General features: G+C 31.1%; 1 protein-coding gene across 1 annotated transcript in view; it reads right to left on the bottom strand.

Moving 5' to 3' along the window:
- Positions 1–21,851, bottom strand: part of LOC141525298 (protein trachealess-like) — a 379,682-nt gene that overhangs the window by 225,818 nt on the left and 132,013 nt on the right. The window contains exon 4 of the mRNA XM_074239724.1: positions 17,271–17,360. Coding sequence (XP_074095825.1) covers positions 17,271–17,360 — 90 coding nt within the window. The remainder of the gene's footprint in view (positions 1–17,270; positions 17,361–21,851) is intronic.

Raw genomic sequence — 21,851 nt, 5'->3', positions numbered from 1 at the left:
CAAATCGTGATAAATTTTGAATGGATCAACCGATTTCCACGTGGTTGGCGGCATTTGACGCAGTTTCATCATCCTCATGAGAAATTTTCAGGTTTTATTTTATCAAATCGAAAATTTTAGAGTAACCCCAAAAAACACATTTTTCGGTTTTCTTTTGTTCACGATAACTCACGAACGAATTAACCGAATATGACCAGACTGGCGGCGTTCGACGCGGTTTTTTTATGTTAAGAGCTGATTAGTTTTTGGAATTGATCGGTGAAGTCGTTTAAAAGTTATTCCAAGAAAACCACTTTTCGAAAAATTTTTTTTTGTAGTTTTTTTGCAATTTCGAAAAATTTACAGGTCTGAATCAGTTCAACTTTTTAGGAAATCTATGTTTGGTCAAGCTCTTTTGAATAGCGTCAACCGCGATCAAATCGGTCAAGACGTTCGAAAGTTATAAAAGGGTTACACACACACACACACACACACACACACACACACACACACACACACACGCGCGCGCGCGCGTACGCGTACATACATACAGAGATATGGACATCATCGCGGGAATAGTCAGGGAAGCTTCCTAGGACCTTAAAACGTCACGATCTGATGAGAACTCGATTTTCGAAAAACGGAGTGAAACCAATAACTTCTCGATTTTTGAAAATTTTCAATTTTCTTATCGGGAAGTTAAAAATTTTTCATCTTGAAAATTTCGATTTTTCATAATTTATTGCAATTTTTTTAGGTTTTTCGCAATTTTTTCAAATTTTGACGACTTAACGGTGTTTTCTTGTAAATTAATCTGGTAATAATTTGACAAGAATTTTTTCGTTTTTAATTGAAAAGATCACAAATATTTTGTTGTTATATCAATTTATTTTATTGAGTACTGACTCTACTTTGACATCAATTCGATCGGTATATAAGTTGGTAAGAGGTCATGTAAAAACGCTCGGCGAGCGTAATCAGAAGTTTTGTCAGTCACCGTCTTATTCGATTTTTAGTCAAACGAGAGGATTCTGGAGAGGTAATTATTTATTTAAAGTAGGGTTGTTTAAACTCAGTGAGGGAAGATTACTCAGTTGTAAAAAGTCTAGTCATAGACGCAATAACTTTTCGATTCTCGACAATCTTCGATTTTCTTAGTGGCAAGTTAATAATAAATATTTTTTCAGATCGTTAAACATTTTTTTCATATATAGAACGGATAAGCATCATGAGTTGAGCACTTTTGGATTTGCCAAGCTTTCTAAAAATAGTTACTTGTTTCTGCAATCCTTGAATATTTTACTCGTCAATCGACTACACTGCCTCCCACTTTACGAACATATCTATCCAATTCTGCAGCAGACATTAGGAATTGTGAACACGCCAGCGTGCTAAAACTACGTGAGCAGCATGTTACTTCCTGGTTTTCTTCGTTTACGCTTATTCGGTGCTAGTCAATATGACCGCTAAGCTTTAATTTTTTTTCTTTGCTTCTGTCTATCCCACGCTTTTGATTTCTTATCATAAATTCTTAAGGCATAAGATTAAAGTTTTTGTGATTTTCATAGTCTCATCTAGATGTATGTATTCCTGAATTATTTAAGCACCGTTTGATACAGTAATGACATACACTTGTTCAGTGATAAGCGTACAAATAACTTAATTATTACATGAATTTGAAAAAGCAACAAAAAATGGGCTTTTTGTGGTTTTCTTGAAAATCAAGCGCCACATCAAAAATATTTTAAAAAAATTAAAGGAGCAAAAATTTCGGTCTGAAAAAGTTATGATTTTTAGCAAAAATAGGAAAAAAAAATTTTTTTTTTTTTCATTTTCTTCTCCATTCTGTATAAAAGACTTGGTAAATTTGAGAAACAAAAAATCGAAAATTTTTGAAAAAAAAATTCGAAAATATTTGAAAAAAAAATTTTTTTTTTCAAAAATTAATAGCCAATCCTTGTAGGGAATTTATTCAAGTTTCCAATACCAACCTTACAATTTCTGTGAGATCATTGGTTGCTGTGATATTGGTAATCAAAAACAAAATTATCTTTTTCCATTCAAATACCGATATCTCAGTAAGAAATACTCGTACTGAGATTTTTAAAAAACCAAATTAAAGCTAAATAACTAAGCTATCGAATCCATATAAAGATCAAGTCAAAAAAATTTTTTCTACGTCCGTAGATTAAAAAAGAAAACCAAAAAAATTGCGAACATTTTTTTTTCGATAATTTTCTTAAGTTCACTCGAAAACAATTTTGAAAAAAAAATTACAAACTCAGATCCAAAAACTAGACACTTAGAGCTACAGTTTGCTTTATTTTTTTGCTGTACGACCATTTCTGTAGGAGTGACAGCCTGTTGAAAATTCTCCAAAAATTTGGATTTTTTTCTTGCTCCCCTAATTTTTGTGAGAAGTTTATTTTAAATTTCGAGAGACATATTCGGCCATTAAATATACGGTGTACATAGAGTATATCTAATGAAATGAACTAATTAACAAATTAACAGATCGATACGAACAGTTTAACTCATTTTGGAACTTTTTAGATTATTCCGGAAATTTTAAGAACTACCCGGGAAAAAATGATCAGACCTGACCATGCCTGTTCATGTATGATCAGGCCTGAAATTAGACCTGATCATGCCTGTTCATGTATGACCAGGCCTGAAGTTATACATGATCATGCCTGATCAGTTCTGTTCATGCCTGCTCATATCTGGAGTACTAAATACGCTCAGGCCTGATCAGGCCTGTCCATGCCTGACCAGACCTATCCATGCCTGCTCATGTCTGTTCATGTCTAAAGTGTTAAATACGTTCAGGCCTGTCCATGCCTGATCAGACCTCTCCATGCCTGATCAGACCTGTCCATGCCTGTTCATGTCTGAAGTGTTAAATACGCTCAGGCCTGTTCATACCTGTTCATGTCTATTCATGTCTGACCATGCCTGTTTATGACTGTTCCTCTCTGACTATAGTCAGAGATATGATAAAAATTTTTCTTTGACGAAAAAAATTTTTGGTCATCACAAAAAGTGCAAAATTATTTTTAACATTACGTTTATTTAAATAATTTTGAAATAAAAAATTTATTACATTTTCTATGGGATGTTATGGTCTGCTCTGCTCCTGCCTAATATGAAAATCATTACTTATTATATTATTTAAATAAATGTGATATTATAATGAGATTCGGTTACATAAATAAATTAGGACTATCAAAATATATTATAAAACCAATTTTAACATTATATTTATCATAAACTTATTCGATACTCTATGTACTTCATAGAATTGTTACATCTAATATAGCAGCACAGCAGGCGGGAAATTCAAGGCAAACGGATAACACCAGAGTTAAACAGCATTGAGCATGGTTGGTAGTTGGATGGTTGACCGCTGGTGTTACATCCTTACAATAATATGTAATTATTTTTTTTTTTTATTTTATTTTATTATAGAGAATTGCGTACGACTCTATCAAGTACTACAACCATAAAATTAAGCAAAATAATTAATTAAAAATAGTAATGGGTTTTCAGACCTGACCATGTCTGATCAGGCCTGATCAGGTCAATTCATGCCTGATCAGGCATGGTCATTTTTCATGTCTGATCAGGGCTGAAGACTCATGCCTGTTCATGTCTGATCAGGTCTGATCATTTTTTCCCGGGTATCTAGATCATTCCAGATCAATTGTTATAGTTTGCTCTCATTTTATAATATCAGATCACTTCAAAACTTTTTAAAACATTCGAGATCGATAACAACAATTTTGCAGATTTTTGAACTTTCTAGATCAATCCAGAAATTTTTCAGAACTTTCCAGAACATTCCAGATCAATTGTAGTAGTTCAGATATATTAAAGATCGATATGAACAGTCTTACATATTTTGGAAATTTCTAGATAAATCCGAAAATTTTCAGAACTCTCTAAAATATTTTAAATTGATTACAATAGTTTAAACTCATCTTAGATTTTTCTAGATCATTCTAAATCAGTAACAATAGCTTGCACTCATTTTAGAATTTTTGTTTGGTAATTTCAGAAATTGGAAGAACTTTCTAGAAGATTCCAAATCAATTATAATAGTTTTCATTCATTTTAGAATTATCTAGATAAATCCAAGAATTTTTTAAAATTGCTTGAACATTCTAAATTGATTGCAGTAGTTTGTAATCGTTTTATAGCTTTTTATATAATTCCAGAAATTTTTAGTACTTTCTAGAACATTCTCAATCGATTACAATAGTTTGCACTCATTTTAGAATTTTCTACATCATTCGAGAAGTTTTTAGAACTCTCTAGAACACCCCAGATATATAGTAACAGTTTTACATATTTTTGAACTTTTTAGATTAATTCAGACGTTTTTAGAACTTTCTAGAACATTCCAGATATATAAAAACGGTTTTACATGTTTAAGAACTTTATAGATCACTACCTACTTCCACCCACCTTGACCAAACTCCCTTATGCACACCAAGAGATCAAGGGGTATTTGCCATCCCAACGGGAAGTTGATCGAAGTTGCGGATGATAGGAAAAACCGTGGACACGTAGAACTTTATTTAATACATTTATATATATATATATATATATATATATATATATATATATATATATATATATATATATATATATATATATATATATATATATATATATATATATTAGGTGGGTCAAAAAAATCGAATAATTTATTTTTGACTTTATACTCTGAAAAATAGGTTCGTAGACACCTAAAAAGAATTCTCTCCAAGTATAAGCTCTTAATTATAACGGGAAGGTCCTCCGCTTTGCGGGTTTCTATTTTTTCGAATAATCAGATAAAAAAATTTATATCTCGCTTCCAACTGCTTGGAAAAATATTCCGTGGCATAGATTTTGTGAGAAATTGAATGCTTTACAAAAAGGTCTCTTATGACTTTTTCAAAAACTCAACCGATTAAAAGATATTCATAGTTGAAGTTTGGCTATTTTAAGGAAAATATTCGTTTTTATTATGAATTTTATAAGTCGATGAAAAAAATTATTTCGGATTGCGGAACTCATGATTTTGTAGGAAATTTACTGCTCTACAAAAATGGTCTCTTATGATTTTTTGATTAAGTGAAGCCGTTACGAGATATTCATCGTCAAACATTAACGAATATCAATATTTCCAGTTTTTGATCAATAATTCGATAAATTTTAATTTAAACTATGAGTTTCAGGAAAATTTACATAAATTTGAGTTTCGATCGATAAAGAAATGTTATAAACAATTTTTTTAATATTGTTTTCAGTCTTGAGCTTGTTTGATTGCATTAAAACAAGAAATTAGAGCATTTTTTTCGACATATAGCCAATGATTAGTTTAATTTGAAGTGAATGACATATTTCTTTGTCAAATTTAATATGAAAAGTATTGAATCAAGTGAGAAACAACCAGTATTTAACTTTTTTATAGATAAATTTTTTATTGAATTATCAATTGCAATATAATTGTCTATATTTTTAACATAACAGTACGCTATTACTATAAATAATTTCTTTTATTACAATTTGGGAATGTTTTTGATGTTCTTTGACAACTTGCAATAAGTACTGGAATTGTTCTTCATTTTTTGTCAAGCATTGATTATATTCACTGACTAATGCAACAGCTCGCTCTGCTGAATCATTGACAACTTTTAGTTGTTGAAAGTATTCTTTATTTTCGAGATAACTCTCATTAGTAGGCCATAATTCAACATCGACATCAAGAAAGTCATACGGTAGATCGAAGATTTTGAAAAGATTTAATGACTTTTTAGACACAAAGTCACTCAGAGTTCTCTGCGCCAATGAATTCAAATCTTTTTTAGCAATTACAAATCTTTTAGCTTTAGAATCTGTACCTTCACGAGTATTAACAGCTTCAACAATACTTTTTTTGAACAAAGAAATCTTTTCTTGAGGCATTTCTCCAAGGAAAATCAATGATAATTCCAATAATTCTTTATCTAACTTATTATAACATTTCTTTATCGATCGAAACTCAAATTTATGTAAATTTTCCTGAAACTCATAGTTTAAATTAAAATTTATCGAATTATTGATCAAAAACTGGAAATATTGATATTCGTTAATGTTTGACGATGAATATCTCGTAACGGCTTCACTTAATCAAAAAATCATAAGAGACCATTTTTGTAGAGCAGTAAATTTCCTACAAAATCATGAGTTCCGCAATCCGAAATAATTTTTTTTCATCGACTTATAAAATTCATAATAAAAACGAATATTTTCCTTAAAATAGCCAAACTTCAACTATGAATATCTTTTAATCGGTTGAGTTTTTGAAAAAGTCATAAGAGACCTTTTTGTAAAGCATTCAATTTCTCACAAAATCTATGCCACGGAATATTTTTCCAAGCAGTTGGAAGCGAGATATAAATTTTTTTATCTGATTATTCGAAAAAATAGAAACCCGCAAAGCGGAGGACCTTCCGTTATAATTAAGAGCTTATACTTGGAGAGAATTCTTTTTAGGTGTCTACGAACCTATTTTTCAGAGTATAAAATCAAAAATAAATTATTCGATTTTTTTGACCCACCCTAATATATATATATATATATATATATATATATATATATATATATATATATATATATATATATATTTATTAGGGTGATTCGTTTTGACCGAATATTTTTTTTTCTTCACTCCCTCAGCGAAATATCTTTCTATACGTTGAAAAAAAGATCCTGTTCAAAATGGAGCTCTAAATTTTAATTTCAAGTACTTTTATTTTAATTTTGAAGTTTTTCCATCTAGAATGCACATAAAATCTGATTTGTTTTTTTTTTAATTATTATAGCTCTGAGGCATCACATGGTATTGTCATACCCGAAAATACGACTTTTTCAGAATTGAATGCTCTAAAAAAGTCGCTATTGTAGCAAGACCGTAACTCATACTGGCAAGGGTTTACGGGTCCCTATACCTGATTTTTACATGAAATTGGCCATTATCTCGTAAACAACGAGAGCTAATGAAAAATGTAAATGACAAACTTTTAGGAAATTTAATTTCCTACAAAAAAGGTCTTGCGGATAAAATCAATAAAATTGATACTGTTAAAGATATTCAGCATTTTCTAAAATAATTCTCTAAAAATCGATAAAATTACTACTTCAATTACTGTTAAATCATAAAAAATAATTGAAAATAAATTTTTTTTCTCATATCAATTATTTTGATCACTGCGGGAAAATTGAACATGCCATTAAAGAGAATTTTTTTATTGAATAATTATTTATTTATGAAATTTTAAAATTTATTGAGCTGCAGAGTAAATTATCTAGTTTTACTATCCGCAATAATTTTATTTTTAAGTGCTCAGTAGCCTATCGGTTCTGGCCCTTGCTTTCCGAAATGCATTGGACCGGATTCGATTCCGGCGTACACCAATGAATATATTCAATATTTAAGTGTATTTTTCTGCTGAGCCCAAAAAAGTTTAAAACGAGTTCCAATCTCAAAAGTTCCCCCCTAGTAAGTCGCTCATGACCTTAGTAGTTTATGCGACTTTAAATTAAAAAAAAAAAAAATAAATAAAAGTTTATTTTTTGAAACTCAATTTTATTTTCTACATAAAAAAAAAATTTTTCTCAATTTTTGTCGTTATCAGTTTACCAAGTGTTAATTATCCATTGTGCAATTGAATGATTGTAGTTTAGCTTCTAAAAACCGACAATAGAGGCGGTTCCGATGCATCGCTATTCTTCTTGATTGTCTTTATAACCTTGAACAAACGTACATAAAATGTCCATTGTTAAGTTGATTTTTTGAGGTTAGTTTTTTTCAGTCGTCGAAGATTCTATTATATGATTAAATTTATTGTAACATTTATGAAATTTCATGAACATTTATCAATCCTAGAATCATGACGGAAAAAATTGGTAACAAAGTGTTCAATTATTTAATTGAATTTGAATCTAGTGAATGAAACAATCAAAAATTGCCAACTTATCGTGATGTCATCAATCTATTTATGTATAAGCATCGGTGTTTAAAATTTACGATCCGACAAAGCTCTACTGAAGTAATAAAAGAAGTGATTAATATTTGGAACAATCTCTCAATTCCGACAAGCCGCATTCAACATGTCATTGAAAAATTTGAAAAATTTTATGATCAGTATAAAAAGATTAAAAATTGCTCACAAGAACAATAATAAAGCACCAGTACAACAACAAAGAACCCAGAGTTTTACCGAACAGTTGTATCAATTATTTGACATTGCTAATTGCGAAGAAATTATACATTTACCAGAGTATTTACAAGTCTATTTAATCAAATGCCGAGAGAGAGGTAGCAATAATAGGTTTGTACCAATTGAATATACGTCATTTGAACAGTCGTTGGATATTGACAATCAGCTAAACGTATCAGGAGATGAAAATGATAACACTGGAGAAATTAGTGAGTTATTAAAATTTATTAATAAATATTAGGAACAACTAATGAATGTTTTGTACTTTTAAATTTTTCTGCAGTATTTTACTTATTGATATAACAAATAATTGTTTCACAGTTTCAAGTCAGAAATCAGTACAGTTCTCATTGTCAGATATTATTCGTAGCCAATCATCAAAAGGCAGTGATCTTAAACACACTCATTCAGACTTTGAAGATGAACTACCTGAAATCAAAATTCGGAAAAAATCCATCATGACACCTGAGCTTGTTTCACATTAGACCGTAATCAAATCAGCAATAGGAAAGCTATGCATGTCATATCTGCAATACTTCTCAGTCTTGGATTAGACATCAATGATTATAATCTTAGTTATTCAACAATCTTAAATGCTCGTAATAAGTTCAGAAAAGAGATTGTGGAGAAAATTAAACATGAAATGCAACTGCCTAGATGTTTAATTGTTCATTGGGATGGGAAATTATTGCCTACTGAGTTCAGCAAAAAAAAAGTAGAGCGACTCCCAATTGCTTTCACTGGAGTAAACACTAATCAACTATTAGCAGCTCCATTGGTTTATGAAGCAACAGGAATCAGTGAAGCTGAAGTCGTTTTTGAAGTTTTGAATGAATGGAATATTGTTGATCGTATAAAAGGAATGTGTTTCGATACTCCGGCCGTAAATACTGGTAAATTACTTTCTTATATTTTTTACGTCAATTATAAAATCATTATTACTATTATTATTATTTTAGTATTATTATTGATTTTTCGATCTTAAATAGTTTCTTTTATTGTTTTGGATTGTTTTTACTTAAGATTTGTAATTATTTTCACGCATTTACTCAAATATAGGTATTAAAAATGGAGCATGCACTTTGTTAATGCGAAAATTACGAAAGGATTTATTGCATTTGGCATGCCGGCATAATATTTACGAAATAATTCTAAGGAACGTGGTGGAAGTTGCTTGGCCAATCACATCTGAACCAAATGTGATGATTTTCAAAAGATTACAAGACTATTGGGATAAAATAGATACCTCTCAATATGATATTGGAATTGATTCCGCTGAGATAAAAAATGTCCTGAATACATCAAAGAATGAGAAACTTTTTTTTATTGAAAGTTAATTGAAGGTAAAATTTGTTAATAAAATACTTTATGATAACTCTTTTTTTCTCAGAATCATCAACCTCGAGACGATTATCGTGAGCTTCTGACCCTCAGCTACATTTTTTTGAGTGGTATTCCAAATGGTATCAAATTTCGAGCTCCAGGGGCAAATCATCACGCAAGGTGGCTATCTAAAGCATTGTATTGTCTAAAAATTTATATGTTTCGAAATCAATTTGAAATATCGAAAACCGATGTTAAGGCACTTCGAGAAATTTGTGTCTTCTTGATTTTGTTTTATATTGAAAGATGGTTTACTGCTCCAGATACCACTCAAGCTCCTTATGGTGATTTCAAGTTATTTCAAAATTTGTTAGCCTGCAAAAAAATTCACCCAAGGATAGCTTTGGCTGCACTTAAAAAATTAAGTCTCCATTTCTGGTATTTCCACGAACACCTTGCTGTCTTAGCGCTATTTGACTTATCAGTATCACGTGAACAGAAATTAAAAATGATCGAATCAGTTAAGACCAAAGACTCTGCAAAACTTTCTGAAAAACGTATCATAGTTAAAAATAAATAAATAATAGTTTTAAAAAACTAAAAAACACGCTTTTTATAAAAAACCAAACTAAAAAAATAGAAAATAAATTTAAATTAAGAATAGTGTTCAAAATTTCAATAAATATAAATTAAAAATAGTGTGAATAAAAAAAAATTATTTCATTTTAAAAAAAGCGTAGGGTGCATGGTGTCAATAGTTATAAATATTTTATTGACAGATATGAGTAGAATGATTATCATTTTGATAATATCTTAAAAAGCACCCCACGCTTTTTTTAAAATGAAATAATTTTTTTTTATTCACACTATTTTTAATTTATATTTATTGAAATTTTTAACACTATTCTTAATTTGAATTTATTTTCTATTTTTTAGTTTGGTTTTTTATAAAAAGCGTGTTTTTTGGTTTTTTAAAACTATGATTTATTTTTTACTTTTCAGTTTGGTTTATTTATAAAAGCGTGATTTTTTAGTCATTTTAAACTATTATTTGTTGTGTTGAATTAAAAATTCTCTTTGGTGTTTGAAAATTTGTTAATATTAGATAAATCGACTAAAGATAATGGTTGGAAATTAAAATTCCTGCCTAATCGACTATAGAGAAAAATTATAATTATAGTTTTGTAAAGCATTCAATTCTAAAAAAACCCGTCCATAGTCGAAGCTATACTATGAAATGCCACCGAGCTATAGAAATTTAAACATGAAAAAGCCAAAGTTTCTGTGTTTCTGTAAGGGGAAATCTTCAAACGCCTGGGTCGAGGTCTTAATATTAATATTGAGGGCCCAAACTTTCAGGGTATTTTTTTTTTGGTACTTGCAACAAAATTTCACGATGGGACCGAAAAAAAAAAATAGTTGGAAAAAAAAGCACCTTATATATATATATATATATATATATATATATATATATATATATATATATATATATATATATATATATATATATATATATATGTTATTATAGTAAAAATGTTAACTTTTTTGAATTTTTAATAAATGTAGGAAAAAACTTATTTCTATAAAACAATCATTGTTGTTTTTTTTTTCAAATAAATAAAATTAATAACTATAATATCACACCTAACGTACATTAAACTTTTCAAATTTTTCATCACTTGCGCGTCTTATACTTTTTTCGCGGCTCACAAAACTTGCGTTATTGCCATAGCTTTATTAACGTATCCCTTCCTCGGCTAAAGTCTGGTTAATTTTTCATTACTTATTGATAAATATCTCTGAAGCTGTGTGGTAATTATCAAGAAATTATTTTTAAAAAATTGTTTAGTTGTTAGTTAACGTTACTCTAGTTTTTTAACAAGATCCTAAGAAAAGTTTTTGAGATATAAAAATATTTGTACCCTAGCGGTTTCACCGCCACGGTTATAATATGGCCAATTCACAGTTAAACAGCAGTCAAACATTAGTCTATATGAAGAGATTTGACGGTCTTTATCAGGTATCATTGTGAATAATTTTAAATGTTGACTTATCGGCTAAAGATCCGAGAAATACCTTTTTCTGCAGGCGAACTCACGGTGATTTTACCGACATTTGACCATTAATTCACCCGCATAGAACTAGCATAAAACTAGCTCATTACGGTCGATTCACCGTCTCATTCTAGGAATCCGATATAACAAAATAAGTGCATTCATCCAGAATAATCGGTATTAAGCTCGTACAATGTTCGCGTATGTGATAATATTGAAAAAAAAAAAATCAGTGTAAAATCACATCGCCCAGACCGGGAATCGTACTCGGATCATCTGATTGAAAGTCAAGAGATTTTTCTGTAATGCTATACCAAACGTGAATTAAAAATGTCCTTGAATCACGATCTATTTTACGGATTCTTGATGTTGTTTTGATAATTATTTCTATTTTACGAATTCTAAACAATAACTCATTCTCCAAATTTGTCACCCAAAATGAATGCATTAAATTTTATTAACTATAAAGAAATCTTTCTTCAATTTCATGAGTCGATGTTAAATTTAAGATTTCATGGAAAAAAAATTCTTTGAAATTTTACAAAAATTTATAAAAAGTGTTTTTTTGGATAATGTAAAAAATTGTAGTGACTGAATCGTTTTTCAAATTATTTTTTGTTAACTATTTATTTGTATTTTATTTGTCTCATATATTATTTTATGGAATTTTTTTATAATTACAAATCAAACTTATATTCACTCAGCCGTTTATAAAATTTCTACTTTACCGTCATTATCTTCTTTACCGCCATTTGACCTTAAATTCACCCACCGATTACCGTGGATTTACCACCGAAATACTCTTTATTCACCGAATTTCTACCAGTCATTCACTTTTGTATTTATGTCTGAAGACAATCACAGAATCGGGAAGTCATGGCTATCGAATAAAAAAAAATGGAAAAAATTTTGTGCAATGTTTACTTTATGAACCATGCAATCTCCGTTAGAATGTTTCATAACTTGACTTATTTTTCACCGTCGAACGACAGTTGTTCGACCGTCAATAGACTTTCTTTCATCGGTAAAGTGAATTTACGGTGAATTCACCGTCGTTTGACCGCAGTTTGACCGTCACCACGAATCCGCTAGGGTATTTAATTTGAAATTAAATATCTCTGAAACTAGATAATCAAAATTTTTCAAATTGCGCCAATCGATGCAGAATTATATGAACATTAATCTGCCAAAATTAAAAAAAAATCCTAAGAAAACAACTCTGGCGAGGGTACTACCTTAACAGCCGATCCCATCTATTTTTTGCATCGCACTCACGGTGAGAAATAGTACTTTCTTTATTTCACTCGTGATGATAAAGCTAATTGCAACTTTATGTTTTTCTTTCAAACAAATGAGAATTTCAATAAAAACGCTCTGCTATAAAATAGATAATTGAAAAATCTTTAACGTGGCAGAGCATTTTTTTCTCATTTTTTTTTTATTTAGAAGAGAAATAAAAAGATGCAATCTTAGGAACCGGCACTTAGTAATACGTTTTACAATCTGTTCATACATTTTTAACTTCCCACTAAGAAAATGAAAAATTTTCGAAAATCGAGTTTGCATCAGATCTTATTCGAAAGAGAAATTTAGTATAGACCGGGTAGCTCAAATGGTAGAGTAGCCGACATGTCTTCGGAAGGTTCCGGTTTCGAATCCCAGTCCGAGCTATCTGAATTTTTTCTCACATATTCTATAAACTCATATTAAGTAGATCCTCTCCACATTCCTTTCTCAATCCTTTCCTACCAAGTATCCTGTTACGTAAATGTGGAATGCTTCACGTAATAAGAACCGTAACTTCTATTCTTTTCTGCTTCACCGCATTATTTGATTTGTAATAATAATGCTCATAACAATAAACCATTTTCTTCATAATCCTCCGGAATATATTTTTTAAGGCCTTATAATGAATTAAAAGTTTATTTTTAAGGTCTTATAGTCTAATAAAATAAAACTATTATTTTTCTTCATTAAATATTAGTGTAACTTTATCGAAAAATCATTTCTGAATAGATTGCACGTAAAAAAGTTAAATTTTATTCATGACCTGAAGAGTTATTTATGTTTCTACGTTTTCATAATTCAGACTATCAGACAAGTGATTTTATTTAACATATATGTACTCATGACTGACAAATATTATGAATTAGTTAATCAAAACTTATAAAAAATTAAAAATCTATTAGTTCTCATAAATTAAAATTTTTTTTTGTTTAAAAATGATTTTTACACATTATCATGGAATTGATCTTGCTAAAAAGTTGTCTTATTGTGATTGAGATATCTCTGCCAATTTTCGCGAACTACTTGCAACAAGTATTGCAGTTAAAATCAATCATACAAACTTTATAAAAATTCAATGAATGATACCAGTATTTACAGGTAGCGCATTAAAATATTGCTTTCACATTTGTAGCAACTTCCCACTGATTTAAAGTGTCAATAACAGCAGAAGCATGTTTAAGAACATTTCCGTCGTCAGCTATTGGAACTCCGAGAAGTCAATCAACCCTAGAAACTGATAAAAGAACTGCAATACGGTCCACAGTTTTCGTACTTGCGATATCACTGAGAATTTTCTCGTCCCAATGCACTACAGAACGGTCGTCTTTGTGAAATTCAGATCTTAGATCCTTAACGATATCTGACCTAAATTTAATTTGCGTTTGGTAAATTGTACTGTAACTTAGATTGAGAGTTGACAGATGGATTCCTACACTTTTGTACACAGTAGTTAAAATAAAAATGGCATTCCTGTGAGTCACTTGTGATCGATCAAGTCCAGCACTGAGTTCAGATGTCGTTACATTAAATTTTGGAGTTTAGTTCAGTTGGCTAAGTTGACTTTCAGAATCAGATGCATCACTTAATATATGACTCGATGTCGTTGCTGATAGGTTAATAGGATGGTACAGAGATGACTGAATTGGAACCGCATGACCATTACTTTAATTCAGTCCATGTTGCGTCTCACGACGCCTACTCCTGGTTACTGGTCCCTCTGAAAGGTTTTTTCTTTTTGGAACACGCTGCGCATAGGCTGCAACAGATGAATTATCTTCTTTTCCGAGCATGCAGGCTATCAAGCTCTCGAAGGAGAGCGTGGTGCCAATGATTTTTTCGGTGCTACTTCTATTGTCTTATCACCGATCACACTCGAAAAACGTGTGTTCGGCGTCGTCAATTTTGTCTGGGCAGTATTTGCACGTTGTCGTCGGGTGCAGTCCCATCTCAAAAAGATAGGCGTTGAACTGTCCATGTCATGTCAATAGCTGGGTTAGGAAGAAGTCCGTGTCCCCGTGCCTCCCAGAAAGCCAGACGTTTGTGTTCAGAATCAGACACGCTGTCGATCTGCCCGTCTCTCCCGATGTCCATCGGTCCTGCCACTTTTGATGCGTTTTCGCCTTTATCCTCGTTCTCGCTTCCTTTATGTTACCACCAGTACGCTACCACCAGTATGCCGATCTATGGGAGCCTCGCGCTCTCATCCGTGGCATAGAAACATCACATGAAGCGACGATCTATCTCATCGCTTTTGACACTAACGTCTCTGTCTTGTAACAAGTATTCGGCATCAGGTTGTTTTGAAAAGAAGACGAGCTTCATGTCAGAAGTTCGCAGTGTCTCTAAATCGAGTTGTCAGGCATTCCATTTCCGTAGTCGATGATCACGACGTGGTACCGGAATAGGTGCTAGTCCAATGTTGAATGTCACATGCTCGTGATCACTGGGAGTTTTGATCCAGATGAATCCTGATTCGCTTGGATGTTGAGATGTTGCTCGCAGATGATGCAGATGTAAATTTTGTTCTCGAAGATACACTGGCGCAGTAGATTTTGCGCCAAAGCTCACCTGCTCAGGTTGATGGTGCTTTGTTGTCCTAACTATGTGACAACCAACAACCGACGTTGTTGGTGCTGTATTGGTCTACCTATACGCCGTAACAATGGACCCAACCAATTTTCTGATCTCGTGATAGAGATTCTTCTTGTATTTTATGAAGTCGGCTATCTCTTCGATTTTAATACCGAGCCGCTCCTTTGGCGATTGATGGTCAGTAGTAGTTGGTAAATTGTTAATCCTTCCTCAGTACGCTTGAACGGGGATGGGAGCAATAGGTCCTCCACTCTTTAGAAGAACGTTGCTCGACTGGCCATCTTCTTCTATCTCGGCGGTTTTCGTACTCCCTGTAGTATTTCGAGACAGCAGAGCCATGTGGTCCACCCCGCTGTCATAACGGTCGCTTGATAACAACAAATTCAGGCCCGTTAACACGCCTTCCCTCGCTGGCACTAAGAAATCCATCCCCTGTACTGTAAACGATTTTTGAATATGTTGTGACATTTCCATATCATTGTTTGCTAGATTTTGGTGCATCCCGAGTATTTTATGTTCTCAGTACCTGACATTACTGCCGGGCATTTTCCTATCCAACACTTAGAGAGACGCCCGATGCGGGACCCAGCAAGCCCGACACGAGACGTGTGCGCGCCGCGTGTGTGTGTGTGTGTATGTGTGAAAGTATGTGAACCGCTTGTAACTTTCAAACGGCTTGACCGAACTTAGATTTGAAAAATTATTTGGACCGATTCAGATCAATAAATTTTGAAAAATCTTCAAAAAACTGAAAAAAAAAATTTTTTTCAAACGTGGTTTTTTTGGAATAACTTTTAAACGGCTTGATGGTTCAACTCCAAAAACTAATTAGCTCTCAAACTCAAAAAACCTCGTTGATTGCTACCAGTCTGGTCAAAACCGGTTAATTTGTTCGAGAGATATCGTGAACGAAAGAAAACCGAAAAAAGTGTTTTTCCGGAATAACTCCGAAATTCCTAGCGTGACCAATTCAAGATTCAAATTTCTTTTAAGGCTTAAAAAACTGCGTTGAATGCTGCTAACCGCGTAAAAATCGGTTCATTCATTCAAAAGTTATTGCGGTTTGGAAATTTAAAAAATATTGTTTTATTAAACTTCTATCAGACTTTTGAGATCGGAGAGGGGGGGGGGCAGGCATCAAATCCATCTATAAATGAAGGACAATATATTTTTGCCATAATTACAAAAGTCATTTTATAACATTCTAAGTTATTAATTTTATTATAGTTGATTTGGTGAGTCTTTTTTCTTTTTTTTTTAAATAATTAATTTTAAATACACCACATGTATTATAATTAAAATGAAACTTATTTACTAGAAATTTATATAATTATAAATTTTTCTTAGTTTTACTATCAGAAATATAAAAATTATAAATTACATTGCCGTAAAATCCACAGATTAACGTTAGCATTAAGTAAATCGTAAAAAAATTTTGAGGTTATATGAGTCCGATTTAAAAGAAGGTTTACTAAAGTAAGCGTGTATTGCGCAGGTTGTATAGGCGGAGTCTCATGAATTGAGTATCAGTGCATGCGACTAAGTTTTTACTCCCGCTTGCCTAGAGGGCGTTAGCATAGATTTACCAATGCATGTGACGCTTTCTGCTGTGCAATCGGATCAGAAACACGTACTTTCGACCGAGGTAGTAAGAAAAATACTTTAAATAAAGACTACCCCAACAAACACATATGATTGTGTCATCTAGGTCCAATTAAGGTAAAAGTGATTATTCGATTTAAAGTGGTATTGAATTTTACATGCTATCAAAATTTATACTCACTTGAGATAATCCTAAGTAGATTGAAACGGTCTCAGAGATGTACAAAAATCGACCATCTGCAGCAACAGCCATTGCAAATCCGTCTAGAGACTAAAACAAAACACGAATTTTAGACAAAAAGACTTCATATTATTCATAAATTTAGAGAATATTTGGAAAATCCAAAAGTACACGACTCATATTACTCATTTAATTATAAAATATCACCAAAATAAAGAATATAAAACAGCTGAAATATTAAGGGCTACATGTTTTTATTTGTCACACGAATTTTATTCTTGTGTGCATCCCTCTCTGCACCTAGTGTTGGCAACAGATCCACTCTCGATGTGTCTCCAAAATTTAACTATTTTGTATTAATTTGATTAACTTATATATTGTATATATAACCTATAAACAGTGTATGTAACCTACAAAAGTGTACATAACCTATAAAAAGTGTACATAACCTATAATATCCCTTGCAACCTTCACCTCACTCTGGAATCACTCTGTATTCAGAGTCAGAGTGAAATCATATTGAAACCAGTGTGGATCCAGAGTGGTTTTGTGCCTTTTTTCCAGAGTCAAATCACAGTGAATCCAGAGTGATCCCAGAGTGAATTCAGAGTAATCTCAGAGTGAATTCAAAGTAATCTCAGAGTGAATTCAAAATGAAACTAGAGTGTTTTCAGAATGTCTTGAAAATGTTTTCAACGTGGGTTTAGCGCTTTTCAGAGTAAATTCGAATAATTCTCAATTTTGTCCTTAGTATATTTATGATAACTTTAACACGAGTGTAGTGTATTGAGTTTTCATAATTTACCTAATTATATTAACAGTTAGACGACAAATGGTTAATAAATTGATAATCATATAGCATTTTTCGACTACATAATTAACAACCATTTCATTCTACAAAATAAGAGATAACAAATTTTGTAATTTGAAAATACTTTCAATTAGTTAAAGGTCTATTTTTATCTTTAGTATATTAAATTATGAAGTCAACAGGTGAATTTAGTATTATACATTATTAATTGGTTCCCTATTTAAAAATTTTTAAATGTTATGAATTTTTGTATGACTTAAAAAGATTTTATTTTGAAAATACTAGAAATTCACATAGGGATCAGTTTGATCCTGAAAAAAATTATATATAATTCTATAGAACCATATATAATCTATATATGATTTCATATAATTTATATATAACTATATGTCTTTACATATGTTTGTTTTTAAGATTATATGTAATTATATAAAGCTATATATAATTGCAAATAATTTATATATAACTGTACGTCACTACATACATTTCGTTTTAAGATTATATATAATTTTTATATAACTACATATAATTACATATAATTTATATATAACTATATGTCATTACATGTATTTGTTTTTAATATTTGATCGAGCTAAATTTTAAATTATTAAAATTTAACCAATTAAATAATTGTCTTTGAATAAATTAATTTATTAATAGTTAATAAATCTTTTTATCAGTGTATATTGATAATTAATAATTTACAAACGAAATAAAAAATTTTGTTCATTACGCATTGATCGTGTATACGATTTGCATTACTTGTAGTTGTTAAAAACCCTGATATTCAAGTAATTCTCATCGGTAAACTGGTAAAGAATTAGTCTTTCAAGCGTCAGGTCCCAGATTCGATTCCCGAGCATAACAGTTGTTTTTTATTTGATTCCACTCTGGCTTTAGTCTGGGTTCACTCTGTGTTTCATGCTGGAAAATAGGCACAAAACCACTCTGGAACCATCATGATTCCATAACGTTTCCAGAATTTTTTCAGACTGATTTCAGAATGATTTGAAAGTCGCAAGGGATTGTGTAAATAGACAGTAGTGAAGTGTTTATCTTCCCAAAATGGCTCAACATAACCTCATCGATGCTCTCAAAGACTTGGTAGACACTATTGCAGTCTCGTATGCTGATCTGTTGGGAGAGCAGCTCGATGATGAACATAGTCAAACGTGTTCACTGGGGTGTTTCAAAAAAAGACGATTTTTTTTTCTTTTGGTGTCTAAAAATTGATAGTATACCTAAAAACAAAAATTTTGGCGCCCATGTGAGCTCTTAATATCAATAGTAAGATTTGCCTGTATCCATTTCTTGATTTTCCATTTAAATAACACGGGAAAAATTTTTTTTAATTTTTTAATTTTTATGACTTTGGAACGGTTCATCGTAACAACAATCTGAAAAATGTTATTAGTAGAAAATTTTACGCTCTACAAAAAACGTCTGAAGACCAAAGTTCTTCAGATTAACGGCTTCAAAGATATCCGCGGTCAAAGATAACACTAATAAAAAATTTCAAATATTTTTCAATAAAATTACAAAAAAAAATATCACATGCTATATTTTTATTATTTTTTATGTTAAATTACTTTAATTCCGTTAACCTGAGACTGTAAACTTTTTTTTTTTTACTAATTAATTCAATACTTAACTCACGAAATGCACTAATATATAAATATAAACGTTAAAAATGTCACATAAATGATTTTTTGGTCTTTCTTATAACAAATTTATTTTATATTTTATAAAATTTATAAATTTTTGTAAGAGGAAAATGTAAAGTTCCTTATTACACAAACTCACCAAACACTCATCATTGCATATTATTCAAAATAATATGAAAATTCTGTAAATACGTTAAATCAATTAAATCTACTATAAAACTTGATCAAATGTTTTTATTTGAAAAATATCAACAGAGCTTTATTTAGCTCTGTCGGTACAGAGTATTATACTCATTTAATTTGAGTGTTGTAGCTAATAAGCTCTGTGTTGGTAAGCCTGGTTGTTCGGTACTAACTTCATTTAGTTGCTTTGCTCTCAACGCTTTACTATATCTTCTCGTCAATGTCTTTGTTCATTGATACTGACTGTTTTTTCAATCCGTTATATTATTAATTTAATTAGTTGAAATGTATTAGTTATAAATTTTGTGACCATAATGGTGAAAACAGTGTACTTGATTGGTGATGTGTTAAGTGAATTAGTTGGAAAAAAATTACCCTCTCTGAAAGAGGTTATGTCGCTTTTATTTTATTATCTTGATACGAAAAATTTTTCAGTTAAAGAAAGTATATCAATCACTATCAACAAAGTTTTTGAAATTGGGTGTGCGGCACAAATCCCGACAAGAGAGAAAAGATCTGCTTTTTTGAAACTAATCTCAAATCACAATCGATGGAAGAATTTACAAAAAAACCGTAAAATGAAAAAGTCAAAGTCTCAAAAAAAAAAGGAATCCGTTTTTAGGATGAATTAAATAAACTATTTGATGTAGCTCATGCGGATGTTTTAAATATACTGGACAAAGAAAAAGATTATTTTATTTGGGACAAAAATCTTCCAGTCGACGTGGTTTTATTTCATATAATTCTCAACCAATTTTAGAAGATGTCGAAGACATGGATGTTGATATCAGCAATTATGATAATAATAACAATAGTAGTGATAATAATAGTGAAGAGAACATTGATAGCAATGATAAAAACTATAATAATAATGGTAATGATAGTAATAATAATGTCGGAGAGTTTGATAACGACAATGTCAACTATTATTGTGCAGTTGAGACTGATGATGTTGCTAATCATAAAATATCAAGTCATCCATCTCAATTATCCCAGAAATCTTTGGAAAGTAATACTTTTTGTATAATCTCTGATTATGAAGATGAAATGCCAAAACAACAAGTTCCAAAAATTGATATAATGACACCAGAACTTGCTGCGGCTTTGGATAGAGCTAACGTGACTAGTAGGATGGCGACTTACATTATTGCTGCTTTATTATCTAGCTTGAACATTGATTGTGCAAGCGTAAACTTTAGTCATGTGACTATTCACCTATTATGTACTACATTTTGATGGAAAACTGTTATCAGATATTACAGGTACAGAACAAGTTGACCGGCTTCCGATTATTTTATCATCATCAGGTAAATTTCAACTGTTAGGAGTTTCTAAACTAGAATCTAGGACTGGACAAAACCAAGCTTCGGCTATTATTAAAACAGTAAAACAATGGGATATTAATACTGACAACATCAAAGCATTGTGTTCTGATACTACGGCGTCAAATACGGGTAAATAATTTATTAATAAAAAAAATATAACATGGTTGATTACCGTAATGTTTAAATGCTAAATCAAATCAGATTTTTAGTATTAACCATTAATTTCCAAGTTATGAGTTATTTTTTTTTTCAAATTGAAAAGATTTCTCCGTACTACTCTAAAAAATCGATACTTCACTAGCAATTCTCATTTTATTTTTTCAGAAATCAGAAATGGTGCGTGTGTATTAGTAGAAAAGGCTCTTAGTAGAAAACTGTTGTACTTGCCATGCCGACACCATATTTTTGAAATTGTTCTTCGAAGTGCATTTGAAGTATACTGGCCTGCTTCGTCTGGCCCAAACGTTCCAATTTATCAGAGATTTAAAAAGAAGTGGGATGAAATTGACCAATCAAACTTTACGGCTGGTATTTGTGACAAAAAGTTTTGGAAGTAATAACACCAATCAAAGATGAGATTTTGAAATTCGTTAATAAT

Source organism: Cotesia typhae, unplaced genomic scaffold (genome assembly GCF_013202065.1).
Source record: "Cotesia typhae breed Kobodo isofemale line unplaced genomic scaffold, CoteBio_Ctyphae contig_26, whole genome shotgun sequence".
Taxonomy (NCBI): domain Eukaryota; kingdom Metazoa; phylum Arthropoda; class Insecta; order Hymenoptera; family Braconidae; genus Cotesia; species Cotesia typhae.
The sequence above is the reverse complement of the archived record's forward strand: the minus strand, read 5'-3'. Positions and strand labels throughout refer to the sequence as shown.